The sequence below is a fragment of the Oncorhynchus mykiss genome, chromosome 7, assembly GCF_013265735.2.
Source record: "Oncorhynchus mykiss isolate Arlee chromosome 7, USDA_OmykA_1.1, whole genome shotgun sequence".
Classification (NCBI taxonomy): domain Eukaryota; kingdom Metazoa; phylum Chordata; class Actinopteri; order Salmoniformes; family Salmonidae; genus Oncorhynchus; species Oncorhynchus mykiss.
Genome location: NC_048571.1, coordinates 11,391,106 through 11,411,041, shown reverse-complemented (window position 1 = coordinate 11,411,041; position 19,936 = coordinate 11,391,106). Strand labels below are relative to the sequence as shown.

Below are 19,936 nucleotides of genomic sequence, written 5' to 3'. Positions count from 1 at the left end.
CCAGTCTATTACTACACTATAGAGGATATTAGTAACACACAGACCAGTCTATTACCACTCTATAGAGGATACAGACCAGTCTATTACTACACTATAGAGGATACAGACCAGTCTATTACTAAACTATAGAGGATACAGACCAGTCTATTACTACACTATAGAGGATACGGACCAGTCTATTACTACACTGTAGAGGATACAGACCAGTCCATTACTACACTATAGAGGATACAGACCAGTCTATTACTACACTATAGAGGATACAGACCAGTCTATGACAACACTATAGAGGATACAGACCAGTCTATTACTACACTATAGAGGATACGGACCAGTCTATTACTACACTATAGATAATACAGACCAGTCTATTACTACACTATAGAGGATACAGACCAGTCCATTACTACACTATAGAGGATATTAGTAACATACAGACCAGTCTATTACTACACTATAGAGGATACAGACCAGTCCATTACTACACAATAGAGGATACAGACCAGTCTGTTACTACACTATAGAGGATATTAGTGACACACAGACCAGTCTATTACTACACTATAGAGGATACAGACCAGTCTGTTACTACACTATAGAGGATATTAGTGACACACAGACCAGTCTATTACTACACTATAGAGGATACAGACCAGTCCATTACTACACTATAGAGGATATTAGTAACATACAGACCAGTCTATTACTACACTATAGAGGATACAGACCAGTCCATTACTACACAATAGAGGATACAGACCAGTCTGTTACTACACTATAGAGGATATTAGTGACACACAGACCAGTCTATTACTACACTATAGAGGATGCAGCCCAGTCTATTACTACACTATAGAGGATATTAGTAACACACAGACCAGTCTATTACCACTCTATAGAGGATACAGACCAGTCTATTACTACACTATAGAGGATACAGACCAGTCTATTACTAAACTATAGAGGATACAGACCAGTCTATTACTACACTATAGAGGATACGGACCAGTCTATTACTACACTGTAGAGGATACAGACCAGTCCATTACTACACTATAGAGGATACAGACCAGTCTATTACTACACTATAGAGGATACAGACCAGTCCATTACTACACAATAGAGGATACAGCCCAGTCTATTACTACACTATAGAGGATATTAGTAACACACAGACCAGTCTATTACCACTCTATAGAGGATACAGACCAGTCTATTACTACACTATAGAGGATACAGACCAGTCTATTACTACTCTATAGAAGATACAGACCAGTCTATTACTACACTATAGAGGATACAGACCAGTCTATGACAACACTATAGAGGATACAGACCAGTATATTACTACACTATAGAGGATACAGACCAGTCCATTACTACACTATAGAGGATACAGACCAGTCTATTACTACACTATAGAGGATACAGACCAGTCTATGACAACACTATAGAGGATACAGACCAGTCTATTACTACACTATAGAGGATACGGACCAGTCTATTACTACACTATAGATAATACAGACCAGTCTATTACTACACTATAGAGGATACAGACCAGTCCATTACTACACTATAGAGGATATTAGTAACATACAGACCAGTCTATTACTACACTATAGAGGATACAGACCAGTCCATTACTACACAATAGAGGATACAGACCAGTCTGTTACTACACTATAGAGGATATTAGTGACACACAGACTAGTCTATTACTACACTATAGAGGATACAGACCAGTCTATTACTAAACTATAGAGGATACAGACCAGTCTATTACTACACTATAGAGGATGCAGCCCAGTCTATTACTCCACTATAGAGGATATTAGTAACACACAGACCAGTCTATTACCACTCTATAGAGGATACAGACCAGTCTATTACTACACTATAGAGGATACAGACCAGTCTATTACTAAACTATATAGGATACAGACCAGTCTATTACTACACTATAGAGGATACGGACCAGTCTATTACTACACTGTAGAGGATACAGACCAGTCCATTACTACACTATAGAGGATTTTTTATTTATTTTTTTTTATTTTTATTTCACCTTTATTTAACCAGGTAGGCTAGTTGAGAACAAGTTCTCATTTGCAACTGCGACCTGGCCAAGATAAGGCATAGCAGTGTGAACAGACAACACAGAGTTACACATGGAGTAAACAATTAACAAGTCAATAACACAGTAGAAAAAAAGGGGAGTCTATATATACATTGTGTGCAAAAGGCATGAGGTAGGCAAATAATTACAATTATGCAGATTAACACTGGAGTGATAAATGATCAGATGGTTATGTACAGGTAGAGATATTGGTGTGCAAAAGAGCAGAAAAATAAAAATAAATAAATAAAAACAGTATGGGGATGAGGTAGGTGAAAATGGGTGGGCTATTTACCAATAGACTATGTACAGCTGCAGCGATCGGTTAGCTGCTCAGATAGCAGATGTTTGAAGTTGGTGAGGGAGATAAAAGTCTCCAACTTCAGCGATTTTTGCAATTCGTTCCAGTCACAGGCAGCAGAGAACTGGAACGAAAGGCGGCCAAATGAGGTGTTGGCTTTAGGGATGATCAGTGAGATACACCTGCTGGAGCGCGTGCTACGGATGGGTGTTGCCATCGTAACCAGTGAACTGAGATAAGGCGGAGCTTTACCTAGCATGGACTTGTAGATGACCTGGAGCCAGTGGGTCTGGCGACGAATATGTAGCGAGGGCCAGCCGACTAGAGCATACAAGTCGCAGTGGTGGGTGGTATAAGGTGCTTTAGTGACAAAACGGATGGCACTGTGATAAACTGCATCCAGTTTGCTGAGTAGAGTATTGGAAGCAATTTTGTAGATGACGTCGCCGAAGTCGAGGATCGGTAGAATAGTCAGTTTTACTAGGGTAAGTTTGGCGGCGTGAGTGAAGGAGGCTTTGTTGCGGAATAGAAAGCCGACTCTTGATTTGATTTTCGATTGGAGATGTTTGATATGGGTCTGGAAGGAGAGTTTAGAGTCTAGCCAGACACCTAGGTACTTATAGATGTCCACATATTCAAGGTCGGAACCATCCAGGGTGGTGATGCTGGTCAGGCGTGCGGGTGCAGGCAGCGAACGGTTGAAAAGCATGCATTTGGTTTTACTAGCGTTTAAGAGCAGTTGGAGGCCACGGAAGGAGTGCTGTATGGCATTGAAGCTCGTTTGGAGGTTAGATAGCACAGTGTCCAAGGACGGGCCGGAAGTATATAGAATGGTGTCGTCTGCGTAGAGGTGGATCAGGGAATCGCCCGCAGCATGAGAAACATCATTGATATATACAGAGAAAAGAGTCGGCCCGAGAATTGAACCCTGTGGCACCCCCATAGAGACTGCCAGAGGACCGGACAGCATGCCCTCCGATTTGACACACTGAACTCTGTCTGCAAAGTAATTGGTGAACCAGGCAAGGCAGTCATCCGAAAAACCGAGGCTACTGAGTCTGCCGATAAGAATACGGTGATTGACAGAGTCGAAAGCCTTGGCAAGGTCTATGAAGACGGCTGCACAGTACTGTCTTTTATCGATGGCGGTTATGATATCGTTTAGTACCTTGAGCGTGGCTGAGGTACACCCGTGACCGGCTCGGAAACCAGATTGCACAGCGGAGAAGGTACGGTGGGATTCAAGATGGTCAGTGACCTGTTTGTTGACTTGGCTTTCGAAGACCTTAGATAGGCAGGGCAGGATGGATATAGGTCTGTAACAATTTGGGTCCAGGGTGTCGCCCCCTTTGAAGAGGGGGATGACTGCGGCAGCTTTCCACTCCTTGGGGATCTCAGACGATATGAAAGAGAGGTTGAACAGGCTGGTAATAGGGGTTGCGACAATGGCGGCGGATAGTTTCAGGAATAGAGGGTCCAGATTGTCCAGCCCAGCTGATTTGTACGGGTCCAGGTTTTGCAGCTCTTTCAGGACATCTGCTATCTGGATTTGGGTAAAGGAGAACCTGGAGAGGCTTGGGCGAGTAGCTGCGGGGGGGGGGGGAGCTGTTGTCCGAGGTTGGAGTAGCCAGGCGGAAGGCATGGCCAGCCGTTGAGAAATGCTTGTTGAAGTTTTCGATAATCATGGATTTATCGGTGGTGACCATGTTACCTAGTCTCAGTGCAGTGGGCAGCTGGGAGGAGGTGCTCTTGTTCTCCATGGACTTCACAGTGTCCCAGAACTTTTTGGAGTTGGAGCTACAGGATGCAAACTTCTGCCTGAAGAAGTTGGCTTTAGCTTTCCTGACTGACTGTGTGTATTGGTTCCTGACTTCCCTGAACAGTTGCATATCGCGGGGACTATTCGATGTTAGCGCAGTCCGCCACAGGATGTTTTTGTGCTGGTCGAGGGCAGTCAGGTCTGGAGTGAACCAGGGGCTATATCTGTTCTTAGTTCTGCATTTTTTGAACGGAGCATGCTTATCTAAAATGGTGAGGAAGTTACTTTTAAAGAAAGACCAGGCATCCTCAACTGACGGGATGAGGTCAATGTCCTTCCAGGATACCCGGGCCAGGTCGATTAGAAAGGCCTGCTCACAGAAGTGTTTTAGGGAGCGTTTGACAGTGATGAGGGGTGGTCGTTTGACTGCGGCTCCGTAGCGGATACAGGCAATGAGGCAGTGATCGCTGAGATCCTGGTTGTAGACAGCGGAGGTGTATTTGGAGGGCCAGTTGGTCAGGATGACGTCAATGAGGGTGCCCTTGTTTACAGAGTTAGGGTTGTACCTGGTGGGTTCCTTGATGATTTGAGTGAGATTGAGGGCATCTAGCTTAGATTGTAGGACTGCCGGGGTGTTAAGCATATCCCAGTTTAGGTCACCTAACAGAACAAACTCTGAAGCTAGATGGGGGGCGATCAATTCACAAATGGTGTCCAGGGCACAGCTGGGAGCTGAGGGGGGTCGGTAGCAGGCGGCAACAGTGAGAGACTTATTTCTGGAGAGAGTAATTTTCAAAATTAGTAGTTCGAACTGTTTGGGTATGGACCTGGAGAGTATGACATTACTTTCCAGGCTATCTCTGCAGTAGACTGCAACTCCTCCCCCTTTGGCAGTTCTATCTTGACGGAAGATGTTATAGTTGGGTATGGAAATCTCAGAATTTTTGGTGGCCTTCCTGAGCCAGGATTCAGACACGGCAAGGACATCAGGGTTAGCAGAGTGTGCTAGAGCAGTGAGTAAGACACACTTAGGGAGGAGGCTTCTGATGTTGACATGCATGAAACCAAGGCTTTTTCGATCACAGAAGTCAACAAATGAGGGTGCCTGGGGACATGCAGGGCCTGGGTTTACCTCCACATCACCCGCGGAACAGAGAAGGAGGATACAGACCAGTCTATTACTACACTATAGAGGATACAGACCAGTCCATTACTACACAATAGAGGATACAGCCCAGTCTATTACTACACTATAGAGGATATTAGTAACACACAGACCAGTCTATTACCACTCTATAGAGGATACAGACCAGTCTATTACTACACTATAGAGGATACAGACCAGTCTATTACTACTCTATAGAAGATACAGACCAGTCTATTACTACACCATAGAGGATACAGACCAGTCTATTACTACACTATAGAGGATACAGACCAGTCTATTACTACACTATAGAGGATGCAGACCATTCTATTACTACACTATAGAGGATATTAGTAACACACAGACCAGTCATTTACTACACTATAGAGGATATTAGTAACACAAAAACAAGTATAATACTACACTATAGAGGATACAGACAAGTCTATTACTACACTATAGAGGACACAGACCAGTCTATTACTACACTATAGAGGATATTAGTAACACACAGACCAGTCTGTTACTACACTATAGAGGATATTAGTGACACACAGACCAGTCTATTACTACACTATAGAGGATACAGACCAGTCTATTATTACACTACAGAGGATATTAGTAACATACAGACCAGTCTATTACTACACTATAGAGGATACAGACCAGTCCATTACTACACAATAGAGGATACAGACCAGTCTATTACTACACTACAGAGGATATTAGTAACACACAGACCAGTCTATTACTACACTATAGAGGATATTAGTAACACATAGACCAGTCTATTACTACACTATAGAGGATATTAGTAACATACAGACCAGTCTATTACTACACTATAGAGGATACATACCAGTCCATTACTACACAATAGAGGATACAGACCAGTCTATTACTACACTATAGAGGATATTAGTGACACACAGACCAGTCTATTACTACTCTATAGAGGATACAGACCAGTCTATTACTACACTATAGAGGATGCAGACCAGTCTATTACTACACTATAGAGGATATTAGTAACACACAGACCAGTCTGTTACTACACTATAGAGGATATTAGTAACACACAGACCAGTCTATTACTACTCTATAGAGGATACAGACCAGTCTATTACTACACTATAGAGGATACAGACCAGTCTATTACTACACTATAGATGATACCGACCAGTCTATTACTACACTATAGAGGATACAGACCAGTCCATTACTACACTATAGATGATACAGACCAGTCTATTACTACACTATAGAGGATACAGACCAGTCCATTACTACAATATAGAGGATATTAGTAACATACAGACCAGTCTATTACTACACTATAGAGGATACAGACCAGTCTATTATTACACTATAGAGGATATTAGTAACATACAGACCAGTCTATTACTACACTATAGAGGATACAGACCAGTCCATTACTACACAATAGAGGATACAGACCAGTCTATTACTACACTATAGAGGATATTAGTGACTCATAGACCAGTCTATTACTACTCTATAGAAGATACAGACCAGTCTATTACTACACTATAGAGGATACAGACCAGTCTATTACTACTCTATAGAAGATACAGACCAGTCTATTACTACACTATAGAGGATACAGACCAGTCTATTACTACACTATAGAGGATACAGACCAGTCTATTACTACACTATAGAGGATGCAGACCATTCTATTACTACACTATAGAGGATATTAGTAACACACAGACCAGTCATTTACTACACTATAGAGGATATTAGTAACACAAAAACAAGTATAATACTACACTATAGAGGATACAGACACGTCTATTACTACACTATAGAGGACACAGACCAGTCTATTACTACACTATAGAGGATATTAGTAACACACAGACCAGTCTGTTACTACACTATAGAGGATATTAGTGACACACAGACCAGTCTATTACTACTCTATAGAGGATACAGACCAGTCTATTACTACACTATAGAAGATACAGACCAGTCCATTACTACACTATAGAGGATATTAGTAACATACAGACCAGTCTATTACTACACTATAGAGGATACAGACCAGTCTATTATTACACTACATAGGATATTAGTAACATACAGACCAGTCTATTACTACACTATAGAGGATACAGACCAGTCCATTACTACACAATAGAGGATACAGACCAGTCTATTACTACACTATAGAGGATATTAGTAACACACAGACCAGTCTATTACTACACTATAGAGGATATTAGTAACACATAGACCAGTCTATTACTACACTATAGAGAATATTAGTAACATACAGACCAGTCTATTACTACACTATAGAGGATACAGACCAGTCCATTACTACACAATAGAGGATACAGACCAGTCTATTACTACACTATAGAGGATATTAGTGACACACAGACCAGTCTATTACTACTCTATAGAGGATACAGACCAGTCTATTACTACACTATAGAGGATGCAGAACAGTCTATTACTACACTATAGAGGATATTAGTAACACACAGACCAGTCTATTACTACTCTATAGAGGATACAGACCAGTCTATTACTACACTATAGAGGATACAGACCAGTCTATTACTACACTATAGATGATACCGACCAGTCTATTACTACACTATAGAGGATACAGACCAGTCCATTACTACACTATAGATGATACAGACCAGTCTATTACTACACTATAGAGGATACAGACCAGTCCATTACTACAATATAGAGGATATTAGTAACATACAGACCAGTCTATTACTACACTATAGAGGATACAGACCAGTCTATTATTACACTATAGAGGATATTAGTAACATACAGACCAGTCTATTACTACACTATAGAGGATACAGACCAGTCCATTACTACACAATAGAGGATTCAGACCATTCTATTACTACACTATAGCGGATATTAGTAACACACAGACCAGTCTATTACTACACTATAGAGGATATTAGTAACACAAAAACAAGTATAATACTACACTATAGAGGATACAGACAAGTCTATTACTACACTATAGAGGACACAGACCAGTCTATTACTACACTATAGAGGATATTAGTAACACACAGACCAGTCTGTTACTACACTATAGAGGATATTAGTGACACACAGACCAGTCTATTACTACTCTATAGAGGATACAGACCAGTCTATTACTACACTATAGAAGATACAGACCAGTCCATTACTACACTATAGAGGATATTAGTAACATACAGACCAGTCTATTACTACACTATAGAGGATACAGACCAGTCTATTATTACACTACAGAGGATATTAGTAACATACAGACCAGTCTATTACTACACTATAGAGGATACAGACCAGTCCATTACTACACAATAGAGGATACAGACCAGTCTATTACTACACTATAGAGGATATTAGTAACACACAGACCAGTCTATTACTACACTATAGAGGATATTAGTAACACATAGACCAGTCTATTACTACACTATAGAGAATATTAGTAACATACAGACCAGTCTATTACTACACTATAGAGGATACAGACCAGTCCATTACTACACAATAGAGGATACAGACCAGTCTATTACTACACTATAGAGGATATTAGTGACACACAGACCAGTCTATTACTACTCTATAGAGGATACAGACCAGTCTATTACTACACTATAGAGGATGCAGAACAGTCTATTACTACACTATAGAGGATATTAGTAACACACAGACCAGTCTATTACTACTCTATAGAGGATACAGACCAGTCTATTACTACACTATAGAGGATACAGACCAGTCTATTACTACACTATAGATGATACCGACCAGTCTATTACTACACTATAGAGGATACAGACCAGTCCATTACTACACTATAGATGATACAGACCAGTCTATTACTACACTATAGAGGATACAGACCAGTCCATTACTACAATATAGAGGATATTAGTAACATACAGACCAGTCTATTACTACACTATAGAGGATACAGACCAGTCTATTATTACACTATAGAGGATATTAGTAACATACAGACCAGTCTATTACTACACTATAGAGGATACAGACCAGTCCATTACTACACAATAGAGGATTCAGACCATTCTATTACTACACTATAGAGGATATTAGTAACACACAGACCAGTCTATTACTACACTATAGAGGATATTAGTAACACAAAAACAAGTATAATACTACACTATAGAGGATACAGACAAGTCTATTACTACACTATAGAGGACACAGACCAATCTATTACTACACTATAGAGGATATTAGTAACACACAGACCAGTCTGTTACTACACTATAGAGGATATTAGTGACACACAGACCAGTCTATTACTACTCTATAGAGGATACAGACCAGTCTATTACTACACTATAGAGGATACAGACCAGTCCATTACTACACTATAGAGGATATTAGTAACATACAGACCAGTCTATTACTACACTATAGAGGATACAGACCAGTCTATTATTACACTACAGAGGATATTAGTAACGTACAGACCAGTCTATTACTACACTATAGAGGATACAGACCAGTCCATTACTACACAATAGAGGATACAGACCAGTCTATTACTACACTATAGAGGATATTAGTAACACACAGACCAGTATATTACTACACTATAGAGGATATTAGTAACACATAGACCAGTCTATTACTACACTATAGAGGATACAGACCAGTCTATGACAACACTATAGAGGATACAGACCAGTCTATTACTACACTATAGAGGATACAGGCCAGTCTATTACTACACTATAGAGGATACATACCAGTCTATGACAAAACTATAGAGGATACAGACCAGTCTATGACAACACTATGGATGATACAGACCAGTCTATTACTACACTATAGAGGATACAGACCAGTCTATTACTACACTATAGAGGATATTAGTAACATACAGATCAGTCTATTACTACACTATAGAGGATACAGACCAGTCTATTACTACACTATAGGGGATACAGACCAGTCTTGGACAACACTATAGAGGATACAGACCAGTCTATTACTATACTATAGAGGATACAGACAAGTATATTACTACACTATAGAGGATACAGACCAGTCTATGACAACACTATAGAGGATACAGACCAGTCTATGACAACACTATAGAGGATACAGACCAGTCTATGACAACACTATAGAGGATACAGACCAGTCCATTACTAAACTATAGATGATACAGACCAGTCTATTACTACACTATAGAGGATACAGACCAGTCTATTACTAAACTATAGAGGATACAGACCAGTCTATGACAACACTATAGAGGATACAGACCAGTCTATTACTACACTATAGAGGATACAGACAAGTATATTACTACACTATAGAGGATACAGACCAGTCTATGACAACACTATAGAGGATACAGACCAGTCCATTACTAAACTATAGAGGATACAGACCAGTCTATGACAACACTATAGAGGATACAGACCAGTCTATGACAACACTATAGAGGATACAGACCAGTCTATGACAACACTATAGAGGATACAGACCAGTCCATTACTAAACTATAGATGATACAGACCAGTCTATTACTACACTATAGAGGATACAGACCAGTCTATTACTAAACTATAGAGGATACAGACCAGTCTATGACAACACTATAGAGGATACAGACCAGTCTATTACTACACTATAGAGGATACAGACAAGTATATTACTACACTATAGAGGATACAGACCAGTCTATGACAACACTATAGAGGATACAGACCAGTCCATTACTAAACTATAGATGATACAGACCAGTCTAGTACTACACTATAGAGGATACAGACCAGTCTATTACTACACTATAGAGGAGACAGACCAGTCTATTACTACACTATAGAGGATACAGACCAGTCTATGACAACACTATAGAGGATACAGACCAGTCTATGACAACACTATGGATGACACAGACCAGTCTATTACTACACTATAGAGGATACAGACCAGTCCATTACTACACTATAGAGGATATTAGTAACATAAAGACCAGTCTATTACTACAATATAGAGGATACAAACCAGTCTATTACTACACTATAGAGGATATTAGTAACACACAGACCAGTCTATTACTACACTATAGAGGATACAGACCAGTCTATTATTACACTATAGAGGATACCGACCAGTCTTACTACACTATAGAGGATACAGACCAGTCTATGACAACACTATAGAGGATACAGACAAGTCTATTACTACACTACAGAGGATACAGACAAGTCTATGACAACACTATAGAGGATACAGACCAGTCCATTACTACACTATAGAGGATACAGACCAGTCTATGACAACACTATAGATGATACAGACCAGTCTATTACTACACTATAGAGGATACAGACCAGTCCATTACTACTCTATAGAGGATATTAGTAACATACATACCAGTCTATTACTACACTATAGAGGATACAGACCAGTCTATTACTACACTATAGAGGATATTAGTAACACACATACCAGTCTATTACTACACTATAGAGGATATTAGTAACACACATACAAGTCTAATACTACACTATAGAGGATACAGACCAGTCTATTACTACACTATAGAGGATATTAGTGACACATAGACCAGTCTATTACTACTCTATAGAGGATACAGACCAGTCTATCACTACACTATAGAGGATACAGACCAGTCTATTACTACACTATAGAGGATACAGACCAGTCTATTACTACACTATAGAGGATGCAGACCAGTCTATTACTACACTATAGAGGATACAGACCAGTCTATTACTACACTATAGAGGATACAGATCAGTCTATGACAACACTATAGAGGATATAGACCAGTCTATTACTACACTCTAGAGGATATTAGTAACACACAGACCAGTCTATTACTACACTATAGAGGATACAGACCAGTCTATGACAACACTATAGAGGATACAGACCAGTCCTCCTTCCTCTCCCTCCTCTTCTTCCTCTCCTTCCTCTCCCTCCTCTCCTTCCTCTCCCTCCTCTCCTTCCTCTCCTTCCTCTCCCTCCTCTCCTTCCTCTCCTTCCTCTCCCTCCTCTCCCTCCTCTCCTTCCTCTCCTCCTTTCCTTCCTCTCCCTCCTCTCTCTCCTCTCCCTCCTCTCCTTCCTCTCCCTCCTCTCCTTCCTCTCCCTCCTCTCCCTCCTCTCCTTCCTCTCCCTCCTCTCCTTCCTCTCCCTCCTCTCCTTCCTCTCCCTCCTCTCCTTTCTCTCTGAGGTCCAATGAGGTGAACTTAAGAGGGCTGAGAAGGGGAAGTGTTTCCGTCCCGCGTGTTCCACCACCCTCAGCATCCATCCCTCCCACTCTTTGACTCTGAAGTAAAAGGCCATGACTGACGCACACATAGCTTACATCCATCCATAGGTTTGGCTGCATATGCATACTGGCAGGCCCACAGAGAGTGAGAGAACCTTTGAACTCGCTATTAAAAAAGTGTTCAGGGACTTTGAGCAGGAACCTCTGGGCTCCTTCCACATTGTTCTGAATAGAACACAACCTACATCGTCAGCCGTGAAAGCTAGAAAACTGCAGGAGGAGTTGGGCTCATTAGCATTCCTACAGAAGTTACGTTTATAATAAGACATAAGGTATTTGTTATCTTTATGTTAAGTCATTGCTCATCCCTAAGCGATGATCAAGTTCAACCTACTGCATTATTTAAATAAAGTCAAAGTTAAATCATATACAGTATTAAATGCTAATGAGGGTTACGTTCATGTCACAACTCGGCAAGCTCATGCATCTGTAAAGGGTGTGTGGTCGTTATGCAAGACAACCCCGGCAAACACCCATACGAACGGAGACTTAAAACCGCTTTGAACCGAACCTGATCATTCTGGTGCTGTCAGTCAGACACAGAGAAGAGAGAAAAAAAGGATTTTCCTGAATGGCTTGTGATGGTGATGAAGTAGAAGTCCTTGTGGCCAATGAAAGAAGAGTGTGAGGGGTGAGGGGGGAATACAATCCAGGGAAGGAGTAATCACCCAGTCCTGAGCGTTAAAGAGAAAGTATGTGTCTCTCCCTCGTCTCTCCTGGGAGCCACGGCCATGGGCAACACTATGTGGCTTATTGAAACTGATCCCTTTAAACAGAGAGCAAATTGAAAATCTCTTTCCCTCTCCTCTCTGCTCACTCGGGTGGCGCAATTAAAGGAGACAATTGCTGTTTAGCATTAGGTTTAAGGCTCTGGCTCTCTTTTCTCTCCTCTGTGGCGCCTTGAAACCATCCATTACTTCAAAGCCCCCCACTTCTGTCCCAAAGCCCAACACAGTACAGGCCTGGTAATGACTTTCATAGACATGTCTGATGCCTCAACCATCCAGGCAATGTGATTGGTGGAAAACGGAGGGCTGGGGGAGGAGAAGAGCAAAGCGGAGGCAACCTTTCTCGGCTAATGACACTCTCCAGTCTCCACACAGCGTCCTTCAGACACCCCAAAAGTAATCTTGTTCACTGAATTCATTGTAGCCCTAGCCCTCCACTTGAAAGACTCATTAAGGGAAATCAAATGAATCCGCCAGACCAGATTGATGAATACTCCTCCTTAACTCATTCACTATTCAGCCACACAATTAGAATTTATTGCGGTTCAATTTAGAACCCTTAAGTTCTTATTTCTATCTCAAGATAGGATTTGTAGAAAAACACATTTTCCTACTTTTATAATGAAATGAAATCCCCTTTCGAGCAATGTCCCGAACAAAATATTATGTGAAGCCACATGAAGCAAGACAGATAGACGGTCTAAATGTCCTGAGTATTACCCTAGTCCCTTTTGGTGACACCGAAACAAGTTGTTTGTCATCTAGACCTACGCTCTTAGAAAAAAAGGTGCTACATAGATCCTAAAAGGGTTCTACAGTGCCTTGCGAAAGTATTCGGCCCCCTTGAACTTTGCGACCTTTTGCCACATTTCAGGCTTCAAACATAAAGATATAAAACTGTATTTTTTTGTGAAGAATCAACAACAAGTGGGACACAATCATGAAGTGGAACGCCATTTATTGGATATTTCAAACTTTTTTAACAAATCAAAAACTGAAAAATTGGGCATGCAAAATTATTCAGCCCCCTCAAGTTAATACTTTGTAGCGCCACCTTTTGCTGCGATTACAGCTGTAAGTCGCTTGGGGTATGTCTCTATTAGTTTTGCACATCGAGAGACTGAAAGTTTTTCCCATTCCTCCTTGCAAAACAGCTCTAGCTCAGTGAGGTTGGATGGAGAGCATTTGTGAACAGCAGTTTTCAGTTCTTTCCACAGATTCTCGATTGGATTCAGGTCTGGACTTTGACTTGGCCATTCTAACACCTGGATATGTTTATTTTTGAACCATTCCATTGTAGATTTTGCTTTATGTTTTGGATCATTGTCTTGTTGGAAGACAAATCTCCGTCCCAGTCTCAGGTCTTTTGCAGACTCCATCAGGTTTTCTTCCAGAATGGTCCTGTATTTGGCTCCATCCATCTTCCCATCAATTTTAACCATCTTCCCTGTCCCTGCTGAAGAAAAGCAGGCCCAAACCATGATGCTGCCACCACCATGTTTGACAGTGGGGATGGTGTGTTCAGCTGTGTTGCTTTTACACCAAACATAACGTTTTGCATTGTTGCCAAAAAGTTCAATTTTGGTTTCATCTGACCAGAGCACCTTCTTCCACATGTTTGGTGTGTCTCCCAGGTGGCTTGTGGCAAACTTTAAACGACACTTTTTATGGATATCTTTAAGAAATGGCTTTCTTCTTGCCACTCTTCCATAAAGGCCAGATTTGTGCAATATACGACTGATTGTTGTCCTATGGACAGAGTCTCCCACCTCAGCTGTAGATCTCTGCAGTTCATCCAGAGTGATCATGGGCCTCTTGGCTGCATCTCTGATCAGTCTTCTCCTTGTATGAGCTGAAAGTTTAGAGGGACGGCCAGATCTTGGTAGATTTGCAGTGGTCTGATACTCCTTCCATTTCAATATTATCGCTTGCACAGTGCTCCTTGGGATGTTTAAAGCTTGGGAAATCTTTTTGTATCCAAATCCGGCTTTAAACTTCTTCACAACAGTATCTCGGACCTGCCTGGTGTGTTCCTTGTTCTTCATGATGCTCTCTGCGCTTTTAACGGACCTCTGAGACTATCACAGTGCAGGTGCATTTATACGGAGACTTGATTACACACAGGTGGATTGTATTTATCATCATTAGTCATTTAGGTCAACATTGGATCATTCAGAGATCCTCACTGAACTTCTGGAGAGAGTTTGCTGCACTGAAAGTAAAGGGGCTGAATAATTTTGCACGCCCAATTTTTCAGTTTTTGATTTGTTAAAAAAGTTTGAAATATCCAATAAATGTCGTTCCACTTCATGATTGTGTCCCACTTGTTGTTGATTCTTCACAAAAAAATACAGTTTTATATCTTTATGTTTGAAGCCTGAAATGTGGCAAAAGGTCGCAAAGTTCAAGGGGGCCGAATACTTTCGCAAGGCACTGTACCTGGAATTAAAAAGGGTTCTACATGGAACCAAAAAGGGTTTTCCTATGGGGACAGCTGAAGAACCCTTTTATAGGACCCTTTTTTTCTAAGAGTGCACTGTAGACTTCATTCAGGGTTTATAATGGGTGTTGTTGGTCCTAGTGTGAGTTGAGAGTATCTCACCTCCGTCGATGTCCTCGCTGCCAAAATGGTTCCTGTAGAAGAGCATGAGCTCCATCTTGTAGCACTTGTAGAGGGTCACGAGGCAGATCAACAACAACAAGATGGCCCCCAAGCCTCCCGCCAGCTCCACTGTGTACATAAGCTCTGCTGTGAGAGAAGGGAGGGGGAGAGAGAGCGAGAGAGAGAGGGGGGAGAAGACGATAATGTTTACTTCGCTAATCTTTCTTGATCAAATCCAAAAAGCAAGCACACTCACCAAATACATCCTCAAACACAGCATGGTGTCACTGCTTATTGTCTCTGGATACTTCATTAGCACAGAAGCTACATAACATGATTTAGAACATGAGGGAGATCAAGTCAGACTCCAGCTAGCTGCTAGCATGCTAACAGGGTTCCTAGCTACCACTCCCATTGATTTACCATCAACTATGCTAATGCTAAGCTAACCAACCCAAATCTGGGGTCCATGAGTCCTAGTTTATCAACTATTCCTCAGGTATCCCCCCCCAAAAAAATGTTTTTTTACTTTGCGTGAACTACTTCTCCTGAGATGGCCTCTATTTGGTGTTTAGACCTCAGCAATGCACCAGCCCAGGTCAGCCATAACCTGAAGGCCCCAGCTATAGCACACGACTGGTCAGGAACTGATGGTGACCTCCCGTTGACAAGGGAAGCTCCATTAAAGGTGTGAGTGTAACGCTGTAAGGGCACCAAACCAAGCAAGCCAAGTCATTAGAGCAGGAGTATAATATAGACTGGCACAAGGCTGTGTCCCACAGGACACCCTATTCCCTATGTAGTGCACTACCTTTGACCAGGGCCTATAGGGCTCTGGTCAAAAGTCATGACCTATGTGAGGAAGAGGGCGCCATTTGAGACACAGCCTCGGAGAGAGGTGGAGCGAACTCTTTAACCCCCTCAGCCATCCATCATCCTCCCAGAGCTGACAGGATCTCCCAGGACCATCAACAGTAAACTCCATGAAACACTGATCTCAGTAAATACACCCCACCACAACTCTGTCCGTCTGAAAGCCTGAGTGTCGAGGTAACTCAGGCACAATGCTATCCTCCCCGGGTTCCATTTAGAATCCTATAGTACTGTACATTGAGGCTGTGGCAGTGTATGGCAGTGGAGTGGCTTCATACTGTAAGTTTAGTGGGGGGGTGTGCACTGCAAGGCTCTGGTTCTGCTGATTTCCGTCCTTATCTTTTAACTAGGGACTGAGTTCTACTGCCAGTTGTGTGGACTGCTAACATGAAAGCTGTCTACTAAATTGATACATTTTCAGATCAATGTGTCGTGTTTTCCTAAGTTCTGGGGGATCAAACCCTTTTGGGTTCAATAAGAAAGCAAAGAGCCATGGTCAGCAAATCATCACTCTTCAACGCTTTTTAGGCCATAAGATCTACATTTTTCTGAGACATAACAAGGACAATGATGTTTTCATCTCGGTCTATAACCAGAAGGACCTGAAGAGACCTTCGCTAGCCAAACAGTAGACCACAACAATACACAGAGATACTGTTATTATTCTGGTCCCTAGATGCAGTTGAGATTCTTTTCATCTTGTTGTCTCAAATCCCCCTTCTTGTAAAGACTCCTGAGAATATCTATAGCAATGGCCTTTCATTTCAAAGATACATTTAAGCTTTAAAACATTCCCTGGACTGAGACAGCCATCTTTGTAAACCACCCAGGGCTGTGAACATGAGACCCATCGAGATCTTTTATAATAAGAATAAGAGATAACGACCCAGGTCGCAAGCTGATCCATTTTCAGAATTTGAACGCTGCAGAAGTGTTTTTGGTGTGAGACAGCCATCAGTGGTAAGCCAGAAGTGTTGTTTTGGTGTGAGACAGCCATCAGTGGTAAGCCAGAAGTGTTGTTTTGGTGTGAGACAGCCATAGGGCTGTGGCGGTCATGAAATTTTGGCAGCTGGTGATTGTCAAGCTAATTACTGTCGGTCTCAAGGTAATTGACCGTTAATTTAGCATCTCCTGGCTTCCACACAGCCTACATGCCACTGATGCAGATCTTTGGAACATCTACATTTTAAAAAGTCTAATAAATCCATATAATATAGCCTACACCTTCACAATAAATCCATGATTTATTTTAGACAGGTCTAAAGAATCATGATATGTAGAAAATGTAGTCTATTTCAGAGGAACAGAATTGTCCTTGTGTTAGGTCCTGATCTGACTATGCCAAATGGCTGTGGGCTACCCTAGTTAAGATTTGCTTAGAATTACGTGGCATTACTTCATAGTATGAAGAATACAATTGAACATAGCTGAATAAAATAGAAAATATATTTTCTCCAAACGATTTGAGGGAGTGCTCACATGCGGCTATTCCGTGTGGAGGTTCACAAAGAAACAGGAACTCATACAGTATCTGCTTAATTTACAGTTATTAATGTAACCTGTTGCTGAACAAATGTTGGCCGATATATTTTGATTTTTAATACATTGTAAGGCTGCATGATGCGACTCTAATGATGATTTGAAAAAAGTTGCTTGAAAGGCATGAGCTCTGCTTTGTTTTTTTGTGTGTAGGCTGTACACACTACTGTACATCAGTCACTCATTCACAATTTGACAAGCACTTGATAATGCCTAGAATTTCACGGCGGCATCCCCTTTGTGTGGCCGTAATGCACCCTAAACAAATACACGCCTTTTGCAGCCAGTGGCCGTTGTGCCCTTCTCGCTGCGCTCCGAATTACCTCTCAATCACATGGCTCTCAATCACATGTCTTTCTCAGAGGCTGCAAGTGAAGGCGGACACATTGGGGATGCAACTGTGCGGGTCCTTATCCAATTCCGAGGTGCATATTGAAGATATTGGAAGAACTGTCCACAGGCAATGTTTCTTAAGCTGGGCATCATTCTCAGGTGATAATATATAATTCACAAGTGACAGGCTAATATTGTCACCCATCACACTATTCTATATTTAATCTGGTCTTTACATATACTAAATAATATCTGTGTGACATTTGTTTTGATTTAGAATTGACCATTATCATGCACATGTCTCGAAACAGGGGCAGCGTGAAAAAATACATGTCATCTATGTACTTAAATAGAAAATGGAGGAAGCTTTTCCCGTGGACCATTTTCCTGCCAGCCAGGTGGGCTATACTCCAGTTGTAAAGAATAGCAATGTGCTTAATATTAAGAAAGTTGAGAAATAGCCTATTAGGAAAGTTGAAAAAGAAAAAGAAGCCTAATTACCATGACCTACTGGTCACATGGAATTTGACTCGTGATCGCCGGGGTGGTGGTAATACGGTCACCGCAACAGCACTAGTCAGCCATCAGAGTGGTAAGCCAGAAGTGTTTTTTTAGACAGCCATCAGAGTGGTAAGCCAGAAGTGTTTTTTTAGACAGCCATCAGAGTGGTAAGCCAGAAGTGTTTTTTTAGACAGTCATCAGAGTGGTAAACCAGAAGTGTTTTTTTAGACAGCCATCAGTGGTAAACCAGAAGTGTTTTTTTAGACAGCCATCAGAGTGGTAAACCAGAAGTGTTTTTTTAGACAGCCATCAGAGTGGTAAGCCAGAAGTGTTTTTAAGACAGTCATCAGAGTGGTAAACCAGAAGTGTTTTTTAGACAGCCATCAGTGGTAAACCAGAAGTGTTTTTTTAGACAGCCATCAGAGTGGTAAGCCAGAAGTGTTTTTTTAGACAGCCATCAGAGTGGTAAACCAGAAGTGTTTTTTTAGACAGCCATCAGTGGTAAACCAGAAGTGTTTTTTTAGACAGCCATCAGAGTGGTAAACCAGAAGTGTTTTTTTAGACAGCCATCAGAGTGGTAAGCCAGAAGTGTTTTTTTAGACAGCCATCAGAGTGGTAAACCAGAAGTGTTTTTTTAGACAGCCATCAGTGGTAAACCAGAAGTGTTTTTTTAGACAGCCATC

At 41.3% G+C, this 19,936-nt stretch overlaps 1 protein-coding gene across 3 annotated transcripts in view; it reads right to left on the bottom strand.

Moving 5' to 3' along the window:
- The window catches only part of LOC110495463 (interleukin-1 receptor accessory protein-like 1), a 413,831-nt gene that overhangs the window by 19,067 nt on the left and 374,828 nt on the right, over positions 1–19,936 (bottom strand). For all 3 annotated transcript variants that reach the window (XM_036982526.1, XM_036982528.1, XM_036982527.1), the window contains exon 9: positions 16,008–16,154. In XM_036982526.1, coding sequence (XP_036838421.1) covers positions 16,008–16,154 — 147 coding nt within the window. The remainder of the gene's footprint in view (positions 1–16,007; positions 16,155–19,936) is intronic.